At 40.7% G+C, this 21,546-nt stretch overlaps 1 protein-coding gene across 1 annotated transcript in view; it reads left to right on the top strand.

Moving 5' to 3' along the window:
* Positions 1–18,966, top strand: part of LOC111612266 — a 75,735-nt gene extending 56,769 nt beyond the window's left edge. The window contains exons 102-134 of the mRNA XM_023353051.1: positions 27–208; positions 412–567; positions 649–782; positions 863–996; positions 1,078–1,172; positions 1,302–4,871; positions 5,361–5,572; positions 5,711–5,796; positions 8,786–8,913; positions 9,092–9,217; positions 9,315–9,505; positions 9,585–9,676; positions 10,371–10,501; positions 10,637–10,761; positions 10,866–10,992; positions 12,623–12,835; positions 12,979–13,149; positions 13,572–13,718; positions 14,468–14,517; positions 14,603–14,735; positions 14,863–14,945; positions 15,043–15,169; positions 15,318–15,508; positions 15,786–15,876; positions 15,974–16,094; positions 16,225–16,406; positions 16,873–17,028; positions 17,110–17,243; positions 17,324–17,457; positions 17,536–17,630; positions 17,820–18,015; positions 18,386–18,439; positions 18,538–18,966. Of these exons, the coding sequence (XP_023208819.1) occupies positions 27–208; positions 412–567; positions 649–782; positions 863–996; positions 1,078–1,172; positions 1,302–4,871; positions 5,361–5,572; positions 5,711–5,796; positions 8,786–8,913; positions 9,092–9,217; positions 9,315–9,505; positions 9,585–9,676; positions 10,371–10,501; positions 10,637–10,761; positions 10,866–10,992; positions 12,623–12,835; positions 12,979–13,149; positions 13,572–13,718; positions 14,468–14,517; positions 14,603–14,735; positions 14,863–14,945; positions 15,043–15,169; positions 15,318–15,508; positions 15,786–15,876; positions 15,974–16,094; positions 16,225–16,406; positions 16,873–17,028; positions 17,110–17,243; positions 17,324–17,457; positions 17,536–17,630; positions 17,820–18,015; positions 18,386–18,439; positions 18,538–18,641 (7,871 nt within the window). The 3' untranslated portion in view covers positions 18,642–18,966. The remainder of the gene's footprint in view (positions 1–26; positions 209–411; positions 568–648; positions 783–862; positions 997–1,077; positions 1,173–1,301; positions 4,872–5,360; positions 5,573–5,710; positions 5,797–8,785; positions 8,914–9,091; positions 9,218–9,314; positions 9,506–9,584; positions 9,677–10,370; positions 10,502–10,636; positions 10,762–10,865; positions 10,993–12,622; positions 12,836–12,978; positions 13,150–13,571; positions 13,719–14,467; positions 14,518–14,602; positions 14,736–14,862; positions 14,946–15,042; positions 15,170–15,317; positions 15,509–15,785; positions 15,877–15,973; positions 16,095–16,224; positions 16,407–16,872; positions 17,029–17,109; positions 17,244–17,323; positions 17,458–17,535; positions 17,631–17,819; positions 18,016–18,385; positions 18,440–18,537) is intronic.
* The last annotated feature ends 2,580 nt before the right edge of the window (positions 18,967–21,546 follow it).

Raw genomic sequence — 21,546 nt, forward strand, 5'->3', positions numbered from 1 at the left:
CTCACTAGCTCTCTTATCGTTACAAGGATGCACTGAGGGCAACATCACCCAGGTGACTGTTAGCGACCCGTCTTTCCCCTTTGGCTACAACATGACGCAGTTCAACCTCTGCCTGGACGTTTCCGTTCTAAAAGATAACCTCTATACTATCTGCCAAAAAGTGGATGATGATGACTTCCAGAAAATCATTCTGAAGAAGCTCAACCAGGTAACTTGGGAACATGTGGCGGTTTGGTCAAACAGCGGTATGCACTTTATGACCTGTAAGAAGCCTTGCGACTAACAGACCCAGTGGCCATCAAGAGATGGCAGGCATTTCATCATTAATGAGTGTCATATTATTTTCATGCATTAAGATTTGACTTCATATTCAACACTTTGCTCTTATAATTTCATAATCTCTACTTCCAGGCATTCCCATCTGGAGTTCCTGATCAGGAAGTACAGATGCTTGCTTCAGTCTCTCGCTCAGCAACACTTGATGACATCTCTAAGTGGAACATCACTGAACTGGATACCTTGGCAGCTCTGATGAAACCTGAAGATGGAACATGGGAGACGGCACAGGTACAGCAGACCGTAGACATTACCAAAACTTTCATTTGACTGGAGTTTGGTAACTTGAGTTTTTCTTCATGATACATTTAGAGCAAAGCAATCATCACCAAGTACCTGAATACCTCTGGAAATTCACTGGGCAGCAGTGAACTGAACATTATTGACTCCAACCTGTGCTCACTGGACACCAGCACGTTACAGACCATCACAGCAGACAGTATCAGGTTGGTGTCAGCGTGGATATAACCAACATATCCACTGTGGTCGTTAAAGTAAAACTGAATGCCTCTGTATCTGTTGTCAGAAATACCAAGCGTCTAGATGTGGCATCATGTTCAACTGAGCAGAAGAGAGTCCTCTACGAGATCAGCAACACCTCCTTCAGCGTCCATCGTGATAATCCGATTAACTTTTTTAACCTGGTTAAAGGCTATCTAGGTGAGATTACATACTCACTATTATCTAATTATCCAAATAAGAATTGCTTTTTAATTTTGTCATTCATTTCTTTTTTGAAAGGTGGAGCATCTCTGGTTGATATAATATCTTTGTCAAAACAAAATATAAGCATGGATGTGAAAACCTTCATGAAACTAAACATCAGTGTTATAACTGTAAGTATAAACAAGAAAGAACTAGCATTAGGTGAATTCTTTGGACAATAATAAATGTTCTCTTCTGAAAAATATAATTTAACTGCAAAAAAATATTTTTTTCAACATTTAATTTTTCTAAACATGCAGGATTTAACTGTTTCCAACGTCCAGAAACTCATGGGGGAACATTTACCGGACCTAAAGTTGTTTGAGAACGACACTGTGATTCAGATGTGGGTAAACTTGCAACAACAGTCGGATCTAGACAGAATGGGTATTGGTCTATCTACCAACAGCACGATCCCTCCAACTACAATGCCCACCCAGGAAACTAGTTTAACAAGTACTGGAACTGCAACTGGAACACGTTCTGACACACAAACAAAAACATCCCTAACCACTTCTGACATACCAGCACTTACTACCACATACAGTTCAGCCATTCATACTGTAAGCAGCTCATGGAGGACAACTAACACTGCAACCGATGCTGGAACATCAACAGGTAATTCTGTGGCTACTGTTGGAACAACAACCGTGAGTGCTGAGTCTCCTCCTTTCACAACAAGACCAAAAGTTTCAAGTAGTACTGGAACTTCAACACAAGATGCTGGAACAATCACAATGTTAGAAACAACTGTTGGAACGAGTTCCTTGATATCAAACCCTAAACCTGAAACAAGTGCTAGAACTTCAACAGGAGATGCTTTGGCCAGTGCTATGACAACAGACTCCGAAAACGGTGTTCTCACAGCAACAACAAACTTAGCAAGTGCTTCAACATCATCATCAACAGGTGGTCCAACTGATTCTTTGACATCTCCAGATTCTGAAACTACAACTAGCACAACAATGCCTTTTCCTACAACCAGTTCTGGAACAATGATGGCAGAAGATACAACTACTAGTGGGACGTCAACAACTACTGAAGCAACAAGCAGAGAGACACTGACCAGTGTTGAAATCAGTGTTAGCACTGCAAGAAAGCATACATTAGCCAGTACCAGTACAGAACTATCAAACACTGCAACCAGCCCTGTTACCCCAGAGCCTCCAACTGAAGGCAAGAGCAGTACAACATCAACACCAGATGCCACAACAACCCCTGAGACAGCAACAGCAGATGTTTCACTTGGTACATCAACAAAAAGCCTCACTGACTCTGAAACGCCAACATTTGCTACCACAACCAAATCTGTGTCAGCAACAATTAATACTGGGAGCAGCTCATGGAGGACAACTAACACTGCAACAAGTGCTAGAACTTCAACAGGAGATGCTTTGGCCAGTGCTATGACAACAGTAGACTCCGAAAACAGTGTTCTCACAGCAACAACAAACTTAGCAAGTGCTGCAACATCATCATCAACAGGTGGTCCAACTGATTCTTTGACATCTTCAGATTCTGAATCTACCACTAGCACAACAATGCCTTTTCCTACAACCAGTTCTGGAACAATGATGCCAATAGGTACAACTACGAGTGGGACGTCAACAACAACTGCAGCCACAGGAAGTGAGACTCAGACCACTCTCACAATCAGTGCTACCACAACAACAAAACAAACTTTAACCAGTTCAGAACTATCAAACACTGCAACCAGCCCTGTTACCCCAGAGCCTCCAACTGAAGGCAAGAGCAGTACAACATCAACACCAGATGCCACAACAACCCCTGAGACAGCAACAGCAGATGTTTCACTTGGTACATCAACAAAAAGCCTCACTGACTCTGGAATGCCAACATTTGCTACCACAACCAAATCTGTGTCGGCAACAATTAATACTGGGAGCAGCTCATGGAGGACAACTAACACTGCAACAAGTGCTAGAACTTCAACAGGAGATGCTTTGGCCAGTGCTATGACAACAGTAGACTCCAAAAACAGTGTTCTCACAGCAACAACAAACTTAGCAAGTGCTGCAACATCATCATCAACAGGTGGTCCAACTGATTCTTTGACATCTCCAGATTCTGAATCTACCACTAGCACAACAATGCCTTCTCCTACAACCAGTTCTGGAACAATGATGCCAATAGGTACAACTACGAGTGGGACGTCAACAACAACTGCAGCCACAGGAAGTGAGACTCAGACCACTCTCACAATCAGTGCTACCACAACAACAAAAAAATCTTTAACCAGTACCAGTTCAGAACTATCAAACATTGCAACCAGCCCTGTTACCCCAGAGCCTCCAACTGAAGGCAAGAGCAGTACAACATCAACACCAGATGCCACAACAACCCCTGAGACAGCAACGGCAGATGTTTCACTTGGTACATCAACAAAAAGCCTCACTGACTCTGAAACGCCAACATTTGCTACCACAACTAAATCTGTGTCAGCAACAATTAATAATGTAAGCAGCTCATGGAGGACAACTAACACTGCAACCGATGCTGGAACATCAACAGGTAATTCTGTGGCTACTGTTGGAACAACAACCGTGAGTGCTGAGTCTCCTCCTTTCACAACAAGACCAAAAGTTTCAAGTAGTACTGGAACTTCAACACAAGATGCTGGAACAATCACAATGTTAGAAACAACTGTTGGAACGAGTTCCTTGATATCAAACCCTAAACCTGAAACAAGTGCTAGAACTTCAACAGGAGATGCTTTGGCCAGTGCTATGACAACAGACTCCGAAAACGGTGTTCTCACAGCAACAACAAACTTAGCAAGTGCTTCAACATCATCATCAACAGGTGGTCCAACTGATTCTTTGACATCTCCAGATTCTGAAACTACAACTAGCACAACAATGCCTTTTCCTACAACCAGTTCTGGAACAATGATGGCAGAAGATACAACTACTAGTGGGACGTCAACAACTACTGCAGCAACAAGCAGAGAGACACTGACCAGTGTTGAAATCAGTGTTAGCACTGCAAGAAAGCATACATTAGCCACTACCAGTACAGAACTATCAAACACTGCAACCAGCCCTGTTACCCCAGAGCCTCCAACTGAAGGCAAGAGCAGTACAACATCAACACCAGATGCCACAACAACCCCTGAGACAGCAACAGCAGATGTTTCACTTGGTACATCAACAAAAATCCTCACTGACTCTGAAACGCCAACATTTGCTACCACAACCAAATCTGTGTCAGCAACAATTAATACTGGGAGCAGCTCATGGAGGACAACTAACACTGCAACAAGTGCTAGAACTTCAACAGGAAATGCTTTGGCCAGTGCTATGACAACAGTAGACTCCGAAAACAGTGTTCTCACAGCAACAACAAACTTAGCAAGTGCTGCAACATCATCATCAACAGGTGGTCCAACTGATTCTTTGACATCTTCAGATTCTGAATCTACCACTAGCACAACAATGCCTTTTCCTACAACCAGTTCTGGAACAATGATGCCAATAGGTACAACTACGAGTGGGACGTCAACAACAACTGCAGCCACAGGAAGTGAGACTCAGACCACTCTCACAATCAGTGCTACCACAACAACAAAACAAACTTTAACCAGTTCAGAACTATCAAACACTGCAACCAGCCCTGTTACCCCAGAGCCTCTAACTGAAGGCAAGAGCAGTACAACATCAACACCAGATGCCAAAACAACCTCTGAGACAGCAACGGCAGATGTTTCACTTGGTACACCAACAAAAAGCCTCACTGACTCTGAAACGCCAACCTTAGGTACCAGTAACAGTCCTGGGTCAGCATTATCATCTCCTGGCACTACTACTGTGGTAAGAACTTGAACCTCAATAGAGGATATCATTTTGTCTCTTCTATTTTTGTGTCTGCCTGTTGTGATGTTCTAACATGCCAGCCTTTTAATGATCTACTTGTGAGCTTTCTCTTCTCCAGGGCACTTTTACATCTCAGTCTGACAAAAAAAAATTGGCTTTAGTTTCAGTTTGGATTCAACATTTTCAACCAGTGTAATATTCTTTTGCAGAGATGTACAACTTGCTCTGGGTTTTCTAACCTCAGCCTTGCACATTTAATATCTTGCACTTTTTATTCTTTAACACCAACTTATACATAACAATCTACATCTACAAGAAGAAAAGCAAACTTTTAGCACATAAATCTCAAGAATTGTAAAATGTATGATGTGTAGGTTTTTAATCTGTTTTCTAAAAATGCATCGTCTCTGGCTGTACCATCCTGATGTTCACTAAACCAATTCATTCACACCTCTTTTTTCCTCCTAAAACTGAATTTCCCCACAGACCCAGTCTTCCAACTACACACAGAACCTGACATTGGCCTTTCTTGAGGCTGTGCTGGATAAAAATTTCTCCATGTCGGCTGTTAGTGATGAGGATTTCCTGCTATGGCTTAGGCTGCAACTCAGACCTTTGCTGGTCAATCTCTCTCCAGCTATGGTTATTCACCTCTTTGGTATTGTGAAAAACAGGAGCTGCAACAGCAGCCAAGAGATGTAAGTATCTATTCAATACATTTATGAAATTACAGTAGATATAAAAATATTACAAAATGGCTCCATCTTTTAGGCAATACATTGTATAATGTGATATTGATTATTGGTTTAAATTAGTAACTGATCATTTCCATTCAGGATTTCAGTGCTTGAAACTGTGCAGATGACACTCAGCGACGAAACCAAGGCAGAGATCTACAAAAATATGATCCTCTTCCTCCAAGGTAGAAAATAATGCTTACAACAAAAGAAAAGAAGCTTATTCTCTCTTTGACATTTCTTGGTTGCTTTAGTACATTTTTAACATCAGTCTAAACATCTTAAAAACAGTACATTTCTCAGGACATTTAGTTGAAATGGTAAACTATGATTATCTGTAAAAACACAAAATCTTACCCAATATTTGTGGTCTAGTTTCTAGTGCTAATATCTTAGCACACTTAAAATAAGAAAACTAACTTACAGTTAACTTTTCAGCAAGATATAGGAGCTCGTTTGAAGTCAATCATACCATAATATTGATAAAAATGTAATGGAGTGAAATAATCTGCCATTCACGACATTTTCCCATAAACTAAAATGTCTTATTCCACTGGCAGATTATTAGGCCTTCGCAGCGCTTCGCTGCTCAGGCCTATTGTAATCATAGTGTTATGTTTCTTTCAAAACCCCCTCCTCTGTGACCTTACTTCATCGCACAGATATGAAAATCGGTACACTTGTAGAGCTCCCCAAGACGCACAGAGAATTCAATTCACGTCATAGTGCAAGTCAAACAGGAAGTAGGCCATTTTGGATTGAAGCTCTAATTTTCAAGCCCTTTTGGAAGTTTATAGCCTTCGCATTTGATCGAACTCCTCCTAGGGATTTCGATCGATCGGCTACTGCGAACGGTCTCTATCTGACCCCTTTGACCTGATCAACATGAAACTGTGTTCAGAGACAGAAGACATGGATTTCAACCCTGACCAGTTTCAGTGGAGCAGGTGTGCGTGGCGGTGTGGCGAAGTGACATGTAACGCTGTTGCCATACATTTGGCTCTAAATTCCAGTTTCAAGCTGAGCTCCATCAACCTTACTGGGATGAATCCTTATCTGCACTGACAGGAATCCACAACAATCTTTGGTGGGCGTGGCCTAATTTCTCTACAGCGCCCCCTAGAATATTTTAAATGATCAGCCCCAAGCCATGCTTTATCCCAGAGTTATGAACCTTGGTACACATGTGTATCTTGTCAGAACGTACAAAAAAACCTCTCTTGGAGCCATGGTCCATTCCCAACAGGAAGTCGGCCATTTTGGATGAAAACCGCCATTTTCTCTTTTTTATCGACATCGTATCTGACCAAACTTGTCTTACAGCATTTGACATACACACTCACTCAGCACAGTCTTGAGGCATAGTAGGTCAAAAAGTATCAAAGGATTTCTCATACATCAAAGCATGTGGGCGTGGCTAAGTGTCAAACTTTGACTATTTGCCATGAAACATCAAGGTTCAATAACTTCCACATGCAAGGTCACAGCTGCATCAGACTTTCTATGTCTCATTACAGACCAGTCCTCATCACATTTACTTGGTCAATTGATATCACCTTAGCCCCGCCCCCTTCCAACAGGAAGTCACCTGTTTTTTCTGCTGGATCTCTTACTTTTACTCTTTGATTCATATAGGCTTAAACCTGTGCCAAGTGACATAAATGACATGATGATGGATTCTGTCAACACTGGCTGCTGGCTGAACCGTGTGGGCGTGGCCGAATGGCCAATTTCAGTCCCTCGCCGTTTGCATGCGATTGTCTCAAAATTATACATTCATAATCGGATTTGCACCAAACTTTTTAAAACTGATTTTTGTCAGCCTGTAAAGAGCCCAATAGCATTAAATTGTCATTTGACTCCACTGCGCCCTCTAGGTTAATCAATCGGGTATATCCCCTTGCTGCATCAGCCGATCTGCACCAGATTTTTCGTGCGTCGTCAGGGAGCACTGGCGAATGCATCGGGTGGACGGTGGATGGGTGCGGGAACTGGGTGAGGCCTCTGCGGCTGGCGGGCGGGCGGTGTCGCCGGAACCCCCACGGTCGCCATGAGGTCGGAGCAGCGCTGAGCTGCGAGGGCCGTTCGAGGCTGCTTGCAACTTTAATTTTACTTATAGCTCATATCTTTTCATCAATATTAAGGAACTGACTTAAAACAAGCTCCCATTACTTGCTGAAAAGTTACTTGTAAGTTAGATTTGTTTTATTTTGAGTGTACTGACATATTTGTACTAGAAGCTAGATCAAAAATAGATTTTTGGTTTTTGCAGTGTGGATTTTCTGCAGAATTCCCAAATCCATCTCCTGAAATAAAGACAGATCAATTAACATATCAATGCTCTCAGAGACACAGCTCCAGGAATTCTGGTTTTTGAATAAACTATTCAATATGTTTAATGTCACTGTGAAATTTGTACTCTAAAATGTTTCTGATTGAAACTACAAAAAAATCTAAATAACAAGAAGGAAACATGCAGATTTTCTCAAGAACAATTATCCTTGTGCTCCTTGTTATAAAGTGACAATAGTCTTTTGCAGCAGCATAGCAATATCTCATGCATAACAGGCAGGATATGATGCACAACCATCACCCTAATCTTTAGCTCTACCCCCCAGATACTCAATCAGATTTCAGTCAGGTCTCTGACTGGGTTGCTTCTAGATCTTAAAATGATTTCTAGTTGGGAGAAACATGTTAGTAAAATTAAAGTAGAACTTTAAACCTAAATCTGCTAGGGGTACAAACGATTTTCAGTGTAGTTGATTGAAAACTTCCAAGAGGTGTTTCAGCAGTAATACTTTTGTAGATTAAAAAGTATCACTTTTTCAAGCTCAAATAACAAATGGAACATCAGTCCAGTTGTGTATGACTACCCATGTTGTTTATTATTGTGGTGCTACTGTCCTTTAGTCTCTAGTAGCTTGAGAGGGAAAAGAGCAGATGGTCCGACATTGGGATGCAAACCTGGGATAGCTGCTTTAGAAGAAGCAACTGGGTGTGATTTGCTGAAGCTGATGAAAGTCATGAAAACTTGACATCTTTAAGAATTTCAGCTTAATTCTACAAAAAAATGCCCCAAAGCAACCACAGCAGAAATAAAACTGAAAAGTCTTTTCTGTCCACCGATGTCTTGTTTGTACCCAGAATAAGATGCTTTACTTTGCAACACAGATCAAACGCCACTAAAGTGTTACAGTGGTGGAAGCTTCTACATCTTCCTGAAGAACAACTTCCTCAGCTTTGGCTTTCCTGATGTCCCGTCATTCATCTCTCTTCTTCCACCAACACGCAAATCAGAGGTACAGCTAAATATCTGAATATGAACAACATTTATACACACAGATAAAAGGGAACGGATAGAAAGGAGATTTTTGGGGCAATTTTGTTTATACATACTTCTATATTAGGAATCCAAAAATGGACTCATTCACGTAATCGAGCTAAATTAACTTAAAAAGTGTTTTCTTCTGTTTTCAGCTCCTAAATACCATTAGCACCTCAGAACTGCGTCAGTTCCTCATTCAGCCTGGCGCAATCAGTAACAGTTCAGGCATCTGCATCATCTTCAGCAACTACAACAACACTCCTTCCTTCCTAGAAAACGTATGTCCTCATCTCAAATTTAAATGTGTAGTAACATCTATGGGTGAATCTGGTTGTGTTCTCCTCACTGTTTAATATTTCTGTACAACACCTGCAGGAGGACGTCCCAGATGATGTGAGGAGGATCATCCTTCCCTGTGTTTGGCCTTTGGCTCTGAGCAGCAACAGAAGATCTGAGGTTGATCTGTGGTTTAACGTACGTTTGAGGAACTATCTGAGGTTCCTCACCAAGGATCTCATCAGCTTCAACAAAGTGCAGAATGCCTCGTGTCTCACCTTCCAAAAACTGTGAGTCAGTGTCTCATGTTGTCATAACATTGACAAAAGGTCCCCATGTAACCACATTTCATTGCTTCCTGTTCCACAGGGTGTCTTTCATGGGAAAGAACTTCACCTTCACCAGTTCAGACTTTGGACAGCCAGATGTGTACACCACCATCAGAAGCTACCTTGGTGCTGGTGAGATTTGGAGAAAAATGTGACACGAGATAGACGTCTTAAGTCTCTTTTACACTTTAAGAATATATTTTTGATTAATTGGTGTTGTTACATCCCCAAGTCTAGGGGTAGAGGAGGGGAAAGTAACAAATGACCCGGGTATGAAGAGGCAAAACCAGGAGGCTGTAGTTAATGTTTTATTTAAAAATAAGCCAGGTAGAATCTTGAAAAACCTGAGGAAAAAATGAGAGTGTAAATAACAAAATCCAGGGTTTCTAATAAGACACAATCCTCCAACAATCTAACCTGGGAGAGACCAGGAACCTGGTGTCTTCATAAACACTCATGCCCCACTCATCTACTAGCCTGGAAAAAGAGAATAAGTGCACACACTTCCCTCAAACCACCACAAAGCTGCAGCACACATGCTACCCAGTTGGCCAAGAGGCCCTGAGATCAGTTCCCACCAGCTTTATACTTCATGAGGCAGAGTGGAACCAGCTGCGACTGCTTAAGTTGCAAGAACTCAGCAGCAACCTGGAATTGACAAACACAGATGCAGTCACCACAGCATGTAACAGTGTTTATGCATTCAGACAGTAATAAGTCCATGAAAAGTTTGATTTTTGGAAACGGATAGAAAACATCTATTACATTTTAATGACATTAGTGAAGTCTGCTGCCTAAAACACTGAAAATCCCTGTTTTTCCTCAGAATCTGTGGCCAGATGCTACAACGCCACAGACCCAGATCTGAACTCCACCTCCTGGTTTGTCAACTACATCGGCAGCTTTGTGATATTTATCACTCTGGATGATTTCAAAAACTTTGTCAACACCTCTCAGGTATTTCTGCAAACTTTCAAATCGGAACCTACCAACAAACAAAATCAGAATTTTACAAACTTGACCTGTGTGATCCAGCAGGTTTCGTCTGAATGTCTCTGACCTGTTTTGTGTTTTGCTCATCTATTTTTGAAGCTGATTGTGTTCTTGGAGGATAAAGCTAATCTGGAGCTCTTTAACAACGCAGCGATCCCACAAGATGTAACAGACTACTACATCTTGCAGCTTTATGAGTTCTACCCATCCTTTGGACTCATGATGTAACTATCCACCAGTTTGAAAAGGAAACATTATTATTACAAGAAAGTAATAAGTTTTATTCATTTTGCTAAAATCATCCTTCAACATGTCACCTTTCATTCAGGCTCCCAGGCTCTTTACTCTGCTCGCCTGACATCCCAAGCTCCTTATTTACTTCTCTTAGTGAGAACGATACGATGGCCATCTTGGACAAGCTGAAGACATTCTGCAACAGCACAGAGAATCCTGAGGTACCAGATGAAAACGTCACAGAGGTTCTGCTCAGTGACCGTCTGTATGACCTGTAGCAACATGCTTTTCTCTTTATTTCATTCAAGATTTCTCTTTTTTTGTCACACAGAAATCATTTGATTGCACTGATGGGTTTAAATGCAGGAAAACAAGATAAAAGCAAATATTGTCTATACAGTGGACCCCTGTTAATGGCGGGGGTTAGGAACCACTGCTGTCTGCTGAAATCCACCAGTACTTCTGACCCCATTAAAAATGGTTTTAACTGATTATTTCAGTAGCTCAAGCCCTTCCTGTCCATCCATTGTATATCCCCACAGTTCAGTTTATGTATCCAATAGTTATTGGGCAAAAGGTGGGGTCACAAATCACCAGTCCGTCACAGGGCAACACAGATACAGTGCAAGATCACTTATGTCTCTCAGGCCTTTATGATCTGTTTTCTGCGTTAACCTGGAAAGATCTTACCACTCCATTCCAATTTTCACGACAATCCTCCTCACATCACTTCAGTGACCAGTTTAGGCCCCAGGACAAGTGTTTCATTGTGCAGCCTGTGCAGACACCAAATATACCCTAATATGCATTAATACTCACAGTGGAAACCATCTTAGCACTACAGCTGAAGCTAATATCCATGCACTTCCTTATCTACGCCCTTGGGGGTTTAGCCAATCAGCGCCAAGGAGAATTCACGGCACTTTTACATTAAGTGCTTTGCAAATCCCAGCCAATAGCATGTCAACTAGCATTGCATCTAGGTATTTCAGCTTCCTAAGCTGCATTTTATATCAAATATGTCAGGATAAGCTGTTGAATAAGTCAGCAAATAGGCTCATTTTCCATGAATAATTTGATGAATTTGCACATTTTTAAGCACAAAGAGGCAGTATCCACTGACCAACGCCTACTGAGCTTTGTTTTCAGTCACCGATGCAACTTGCTATAGAATTCCCTTTTGTTGCCCGGCTCAGAAGACTGCAACAAGAAACTGGGAGGACACGAAAACAAGAACCATTTTAAGCCCTTCAGAGAAAATTATTGATAAAAATGATTGTCTGGGGTAATGGGCAGCAGCCCAACAACCGCTACACCAGCGCGTGCTCCCTCGGCCTGGTCCTCTGTCTGGTGCAGATCTCGCTCGGCCATGGAGTGGACGGCCCACACAGGTCTCAGCCTCTGCTCCCACACCGGGTCAAGCGACTGCCGCACCCCACGCCGTCTGGCCCCTGCCCCGGCTCCGGCTCCGGATCTCATCTGCCATGATGAGAGGAACGGGCGTTCCATAAATACGATCCAGGTGGACACATGATCATAAGAGCCTCCCACAATTTGAAGACCTTAATTAAAAGAAAATTAACCGGCCACATTGCAACACAGCAGGGAGCCATCACACCGTTCTATAAATCTGGGTTCATTTAAACCCAGCAGGTTCAGATGTGTTGATCTGCTCACAAATGATCATTTATACAAAGACTGTATACAAAGATGGTAGAATTCTTAAAAATATGAAAATGTCACAAAAAACAGTTATATTTATTTAATATATGATGAACTGTTGTGATGTAGAGGGATGTTTGACCAGAAATTTAGTTCACAGCCATTAATGATGCATGTTTTATTAAACAGAGATCTGCAGCTCTGGCGTCCAACATCAAGGTCTTCACAGCGCAAACGTTTGAAGACCTTGGAAATGCGTCTTCTGGCCTGACAAACAGCCAGATCCTGTCTGTGTCGTCTGAGGTGCTGGTTTTGTCTTTGTCCATCCTGAGCTCAGTGAACACCTGGGGACAGGACCAGGCCAGCAACATCATCCACCGCATCACCTCCTCAAGCTTTCAGGTACAAACCCGACAATATACATAATAATCACGTCTTTTATCCATGAAGTGTAAACTAAATATAGCTCGACAGATTAGAAAGTTGCCTGCAATCAGCTTCCAGTTCACTGATCATGTTTTTAATGGGTGGAATATGACTGACAGATCAACAGTGCAGCCTCTCTGGAGTCTCTGGGGACTCTTATCATTGGAGTTCCTTCAAAGTCAATCAACAATATCTCAGCTTCTGAAGTACTCAGTGCGTCCAAGAACCCAACGCTTGTTTCCAACATGCTGGAAGCCCCGAAGGTTGTCCAGGAGGCTTTTGTCAAAAAGGTAAAAAGATGAGACTTCTATCTTAACTTCATTCATGATCATCTATTCAGAGCATCGTGTGAATAAAACAAGACAAATCTGCCACTTAGTTCCTAGTTGGGATTGGGAACCTATTTGTGTAGAAAATACAGATATTTCAATATGTATGTTTGATTTTAATCTTTATTTATAAATGAAAGACACACAATGAAACATCGACTGAAAGTTGTGCATCAACTATACAAGTTGCAGCGACTAAAATGTTCCACGTGTAGCTTTTCAGACTGATGCAGTTAAAACACGTAACAGTTCTACTCATTAGACTTAAAAACAAGCTTTGTTATAGTGTCCAAACAGTGAAAAGACTCAAGAACTGGTAGAACTTTTTCTCTTGCTTACTGCTGAGTGAATGCATAATCTAATGCATGTAAACCTCCATCCAGATCATTTCTGTGGACTCCAGTCCAGCCAAAGTGGTGGAGAACGTCCCTGATGCCTTAGCAACGGAGATCCCACCCTCCCTGCTGCTGTTTCCTGAGGGAACAGCCAACATCACTGCGATAAACAAGAAGATGTGGACCGCAGATCAGGTCAGTGTTTCCTGTTTAATGCAGAATGGATAATAGCGTGAAGTAGATCCAGGCTGTCAGTGGATTAACTTTGAAACACGCGCAATCTCCCAAAAGCTAAATTAGTAAAAAAGAGTTTGACAAGCTATATTAAATATGCAAAGGTAACGCAAAAGTTGAAAATATGTCCACTTGGAGACTTCTACTGATGTGTAAATGTGTCCAATATTTTTCTTAGAAATGTAAAGGAACATTTTTTCATGCTACCTGAACACATGCAGAAGGTTTATGTGAGGAACTAAGTACAGCAAAGCATCGTTCTAAAAATATCTAACATGGACCATAATCAATCTATCCAGGCACTGGCTACAGCTGCTTTACAATTTTAACCTTTTAAAACAATGCAAACAAATCTACAGTCAAGTCTGTACTTCCTATTTCTTAATGTTTCAGAACAATATAAAATCAAAGTAATCTTATGAATGAAAATTATTCTTTGTTTACCACTGATGAAAGTAAAAAAAAACAACATTATATGCACTTTTAAATAATTTTTTATTATGATTCAAGTGTGCCAGAAAAAAACAAGATGTTTGTAAGAAAGTATAAATTGTAATCTTATAGTTCTCGGTATTTAATTTCATTGGCTTGTAGTTTTTGTTCAGACAACAGTTTAACGCCAAGCTAACCTGAATTTACTCCTTTGCTTTTCAAATTTAGAAAGCAGAAGTTCAACTAACATCTTAATGTCTTTTTTCTGTGTTTTTCAGGCCACCATGTTTTTTGCGACGCTGGCTGAGGCAGATTTTGACACTGAGCAGTAAGTGAACAAACCTGCCAACCCTGGTATTTATTGTGAATCTTTGAATATCTCCGGTGTAATCTTTCTTGCCTTTTCTCCAAAGACTTTCTCCATTTGTGCTGCAAGGCTTCACATGCGGCACGGTTAAGAAAATGAGTAAAGCCCAAATCAGTCAGTTGATCCACGCCTGCAGGCCGAGGAAAGGCAGGGCTAAGGTGGAGCTGAAGGAACCTCAGGTAAGATCTGGAGCAACACTAACAAGTCACTTCATGGGAAGCAGCGAACCGTGTCTACTCTACATTAAACGTTATAGTCCACACATTTGAATCAATTAATTCAACCTTCTCACACTGTGACCTCCAGCTGACCTGCATGTACAACCTGATCCGTGACGACCTCTCTCAGAACTTCACAGATTATCCTCCAGACATGCTTCTCTACTTGGAGTGAGTCTCTCTCCACCTAATTATTGTAACTATTGTGCCAGCTGTTTGAAAGTTATCTGATCACTAATATCTTTTTTACAACAATCCCCACCAACAGCTCCAAAAATGTCCAGAAAGCAAACTGCAGGTCCTACTTTTCTGCCCTGGGTGCCGCAGACTTTTCTGTGGCCTCCAGCATCTTGAACAAGGGCCCACAGAAGTTCAGGGAAGCTAGAGACTGCTTGGTGAGAGCCAATAAAAAAGAGAATCAATAGACAAAGAGCCTATCTGCAGCATGCATCAAAGCACACATTACACATGTGCCTCAAATTATTCTTCTACAGCAGAGTAATGGAACGTATTCACTGATTTGAACGTTTTTCACTGTTTCAGGGGATCAGTGGCGACAGCCTGAGCAGAGACAATGTGGAGGTCCTGGGGAACATGGTCTGCACTCTGGATAGATCCGACATTGAGAATTCAGATCCTCTCATCCTGGAAAACCTCAAAGCCTGCAAAGACCTCTCTGCCAGCCAGGTGGCTGCTATGGAAACACTGCTGCTGTCTGGGAAAACACAATACGGGTACTAAAGAAATTAATCCAGTCATTTAGTCTGCAGGGAAAAATCACTCAGCTTCTGTTGTCCTGCATTTTAATATAAATCGAGATAAAGTGGGCTCTTTATTCACATCTAACATACTTGGATGTTACATTATCTGCTAAAATAATCAGATAGACTTAGATGGATTTCACAGCAACATACCAGGCAACAATTGATCACTTGCTTGTTGTCTGAATGATGATTTATGTATATTTAAATATTTGTTAGATGTGTCATATTTGCACAAACCTTTTTTCAGAGCTGTAAACAGCTGGGACCAACAGACACTAGAGGGGCTGGGAACACTTCCTTTGTATTTAACAAGAAACATCTGGACACATTTCACAGCTGTAAGTCTGATGACGTTAAGATGCGACATTAAGTCACCTAACAACAACTCATTTGTCTTTGCATGAAAGAACTGTCATATTATCTCTACTTTGTCAGGCAACACAGAAAAGATTCCTTAAGGGTTTCATGCCTGACCTAAGGATACAAAAAACACAGAAGTGGAAGCTCAAGAACCTGTTTTCACAGCTCACCCCTCCAGCAGCAAAACGAGAAGCAGGTAAACCCTTTTAAAAGCAGCTACTGAAGCCAAAGCTGCAAGATTTCCTAAATGACTAAAGGTTGAGTTATTTAAGTGGAATAAATTAGTTGCAAACCAATCCCAACTCGTTTTCTCAAACTTTTAAAAGGATGCAGTGAGAGGAACATCACCCAGGTGACCGTCAGTGACCCTTCCTTCCCCTTTGGCTACAATCAGCTGCAGTTTCAACTCTGCCTGGACGTTCCCATTCTGAAAGACAACCTCTACTCCATCTGCCAGAAAGTGGATGATGATGGTTATAAAAGGATCATCCTCAATAAACTCAACCAGGTGACATGGGAATATCTGTTACTTTTTAAAGAGAATCAAAGTGTTTTGGTGGTAAAATCCAAGTGCTTTTTTATGGTTTTCACAGCTGCTTTTAATCCAACCTCCTCCTCTTACAGTAAAAACACTTTCCCAGAGTTTAGTGTAGTTGTTGGTTTCTCCGGAAGCTTTTAAATGTGCCAGATATGTACATATTCATGTGCATGTGTGAGTTTGCCTGTGTGTGCCTGCCAGATCCACCGGGTGGCGGACCCTGATAAAGAGGGTTGCTAACTAAAAGCGGTTGCCAACGACTGGACTGAGCTCAAACTGATTTGTACATTTTCAAAAATAAGTGCAAACTCTCACTCATCACAAATAAGTTTAAAAGCAGAATTCGATGTACTTCATTTTCAAAGACGATGATAACGCATGTAATGTCAGATTTTGGTGTTTGTTCATCACAGTTTGTCTCAATCTGTCTCTCCAGGCATTCCCATCTGGAGTTCCTGATCAGGAAGTACAGATGCTTGCTTCAGTCTCTCGCTCAGCAACACTTGATGACATCTCTAAGTGGAACATCACTGAACTGGATACCTTGGCAGCTCTGATGAAACCTGAAGATGGAACATGGGACACGGCACAGGTACAGCAGACCGTAGACATTACCAAAACTTTCATTTGACTGGAATTTGGTAACTTGACTTTTTCTTCATGATACATTTAGAGCAAAGCAATCATCACCAAGTACCTGAATACCTCTGGAAATTCACTGGGCAGCAGTGAACTGAACATTATTGACTCCAACCTGTGCTCACTGGACACCAGCACGTTACAGACCATCACAGCAGACAGTATCAGGTTGGTGTCAGCGTGGATATAACCAACATATCCACTGTGGTCGTTAAAGTAAAACTGAATGCCTCTGTATCTGTTGTCAGAAATACCAAGCGTCTAGATGTGGCATCATGTTCAACTGAGCAGAAGAGAGTCCTCTACGAGATCAGCAACACCTCCTTCAGCGTCCATCGTGATAATCCGATTAACTTTTTTAACCTGGTTAAAGGCTATCTAGGTGAGCATGCCTGGTAACTGCCTAACTGTACAACTAAGGACCCTTCAGTAAGGTAACCTTCCTATTTCTGGTCGGTAGGTGGAGCACCTCAAGCAGATATTGCAGCGTTATCAAGACAGAACATCAGCATGGATGTCAACACTTTCAGGAGTTTGGATATAAATGTGATAACTGTAAGTTTACATGTGAAACAAACGATACCAGAAAACTGTGTGAGAAGTTTCTGTGGATGGAAAGTCAGTTTAGTGGCCAAAGCTACAAAACAAATCTCAACCTAGTGCATTTACTTACAGTAACTGCGTGGTCCTGAAAATTAAAGATCCTCAAAGAAATCTTCCTGTGTTTGTTTTTTTCCGACACAGAATCTGACTGTGGCCAACGTCCAAGGTCTGATGGGTGAAAACCTACGAGATCTCAAGCTGTTTGAGAATGATATTGTGGTTCAGACCTGGGTGAACCTACAGCTACAGTCTGACCTGGACACACTAGGTTTGAATCTAATCACCACTAGGGCAGACCCAACAGTACCAACCGCTACAAACAGCACTGAGCCACAAGGTAAAACTATCACCTTTCTCTTTAAAAATGGTCCAGGTTGGAATCAACAACAGTGCGGTGACGGTGTGTTTACATCTGAAATTCAGATGAACTACTGCCTAAAATGAAAAAATATTTGGCCATCAGCAGTGTGTTTTCTGTACTGAACAGTTTTCATTTGTAACTGTTGGAGCTTTGTGAGCTAAAAGATAAATTAGACATCTTACGGATCTTATGTGATTAAATAACAATTCTAATGAACCATCTTGTTTCATTTAAGTGTCTGCAGTAACGTGTTCATGGTGTGGTGCCAAAGGTCTTCTGTTGTAGTTTTACTGTTTACAGCCACTAGGGGGTGCCACTGTCTAACAAACTTAATTCTTTGTTTTAGGAAACAGAAACAGTTCAAGTACAACCCCGGCCAGTACAGCAATATCATCCCAATGTGAGCATACTTTACTTACATTAACTCCTTTCTAAATATTCAGCAGCAGAGTTTAAATCAGAAATGTTGTAAATGGACTGTGTTTGTTTGATTTACAGCTGCAACCACCAGTGGTGTCCTGGAGTTCACAAAATCACCAGTCTCTGTTCTCCTGACTGCTCTGCTCACAGCTGCTCTACGAATAATCCTACAACCAGCCTAATTATTGCACTGCTGCAATAACTCAGGCAATGCTTTCATACAGCCTACAGTTATTATCACTATTAGCTCTATTATTTACTCACATGTACAAAAAATACTTCATCTCACCTTTTCGATGTCTTTATTAGCATCATGAAACTAATCTAAGAAGAATCATTTAAATCTTTACATAACTAGTTGATGGAAATTAGGGGAAAATTAAAAAGAACATTCATATAAAGTGCTAAATCATGATACAATTAATTGCATTGGTTTTTATCCTTCCAGATGTAATTCTTTTCTTCCTGTACTTTGTCCTGTACTTTAAACATTATCTAAATAAATAAATGCATATGAATAAACATGCTAAGAGTGTCTTTCTAATTGCAAACATCTTGCAAAACCTGAAGAATGCGACATCATTTCATCTTACATCAACTTCAACAATCGGATGATACGACAAGTTTCATGTGAAGCACCCATCTTAGCTGTGAACTCCAGAACATCGTAGAGGAATATTTTTATAAACTGTTTCAGAAGTATTTCTGTTTCATTCAGTTTTACGCTCCTCGAATCTGAAACAAACTTCAAGAAAACTGTAAAACTGCTGACACACTGAGTTCATTTAAATCACAATTGAAAGCTCACCAGATTAGAAACCAGATTAGAAACAACTGGAACATTGCTATGTTGCCCATCTTTGCCTTCTGTACTAGGTAAGAGCCTTCTAGATTTGCTTGTGTAGCAATAAAGACCAATAAATGTTAACTTTTTTCAATAGCTCATCCTCAAATCCAACATATCCTCTAATACACATACAGTAACCTTCACTTAATTTCCCTGCAATACACATCATGATCAACTCACACATTCCTTTAAAATTAAGCAAAACAGCCAAACCTTAAGTTAAATGTGAACCCTTAGTTTACTGACCTATCTTACCTTCATAAACTACACCTGGTGATATCCAACCTGGCAAATACATGCACAGTTTGCAACACCAGATTCCTTCATTTGAAAATCTTTATAAAATACAGAGAGAGCACAAGTCGATGCACCAAAACCCTTCAGTGCTATCAGGATATCCTACCTGTTTCACATTGGTAGGTCGCATATTTATCTCTGAAATTCCCTGATTAGAAAATTTTATCTTTGTATATGGTGATGCACTAAATTATTAATCAGAATATACTACCTTTTTTTAAAATACAAAGGTATTGCAGTTCATGTCTTAACGTTGTAATATCCTACCAATTTCTAAACATAAGTGTTTGTAAGAATGAAACCGTTTCAAACAGGTGAAACAAGTTTTTATTGAAATTAAATTAAGCGCAAAAATCTACAAATACAGATCCAAGCAAACTCTCTTTTGAACGTTAATACATTGTATGGCAGTCTTTATCAAAGCAAAGTCAAAATGTCTCCACCGAACTGCAGGGGTCACTGTGCACCTGAAATGATAGGATATACTTTTTAATATGCTAATATTCATATACTAATATTAAACCATAGACATGCACAGTTTCAATCATGTAATATCGCCATCAACATCTATTTAGCATGGTTTAATAAAAAAAAGCATTATTAAACAAATATTTTACAGTATAGGGATAAAACAAGATATTGGTCCTGACTCATGTGATCAGTGCCGAGCGATGACTGTCTTGTTTATAGTATACAATATGGTAACAACTAGGCCTGTCACGATAGCAAATTTTGCTGAGCGATTAATTGTCTCAAAGATTATTGCGATAAACGATAATATTGTCTGAAGACCTTTTTACACTGATTTAATGGAAATGATGTAATAATGCATGCGATTTCCTGCCAAAGATAAATACACTTTATTTTCAAAATAATATTTAACACTGGAGCTGATAAACAAAATAAATAAAACAACCAAAAACAAAATGGATTCTCAGTCTCCATTAACAAAAAATGTACTTGATAAAAACTAAACAACATAAAGCCAAAGTGGAAATAAATACTGCATTCAACCAAAAGATTATGAAGTCTGTATATTATGTTGCCCTTCAGTAATAATTAGATCTAAATAGAGAAGATGGGCACATCCACTACCTGATGCAATAATTCACACTACATGATTTTTGCTCCTATTTTTCCCCTTACAACAATCTTAGCATGTTGGTCTTTCTAAGATTGTGTGGTGTGTTACGGTAGATCTAGTTGCCTCTCCGATCTAAATCAGGGTTTTTCCCCTCTGGGATCTTAACTCAGCCTGTTGAATGTGACAGGCAGCCAATCAGAAAGCCAGGATTCCCCTCCCTGCTTTCTGAAGGGAAATTACGGAGGGGAATCCCAAACAGCTCCAACGGCGCAACCCGAAGTCCAGGACATTGGAGATGATATGTGGAAACAACATTAATGTTTATTCAATATGTAAAGAATATAGAAATGACAAGAGGAGGAGTTGGAGCGAAATTGTTACCGCAGTTGATAAACCCGGTAACTTTTCAGCTGTTCTTCGTTAAGGTGATGTAATCATCACCTTAATGATTGGTGATGTTTTTGTTCATTCAGTGATTTTCATTCAGTCAGGACTCTACACTGACACTAGCCACATGCATTGCAGGTAGATTGTAGTAAAGCATTGATTAATGCCTGGTTTTAAAATTAGTTCACTGAACTTGTAGCCATTATTTTGTGCCCATTGTTGGACACCACACGGCAGGACCGAACCCGATCGAACCGTTATACCTAGGATTTCTGTCGGCTAATGTGTGGTCTGTCAGGTTTTGAAAATGGGCCGACAATCAGCCGACAACTCTAAGATTGTGTAGTGTGCGCTGGGCTTTACACTAAGGAAATGAGGAAGGAGGGTCAGTGGAGAGCACCGGAGTTGAGCCTTTTCTCATTCAGTCTCATTAGCTGAAAGAGAAAAAGTCGGAACAGACGATAATGCCGAT

Source organism: Xiphophorus maculatus, chromosome 19 (genome assembly GCF_002775205.1).
Source record: "Xiphophorus maculatus strain JP 163 A chromosome 19, X_maculatus-5.0-male, whole genome shotgun sequence".
In the NCBI taxonomy this organism is placed as follows: Eukaryota; Metazoa; Chordata; class Actinopteri; order Cyprinodontiformes; family Poeciliidae; genus Xiphophorus; species Xiphophorus maculatus.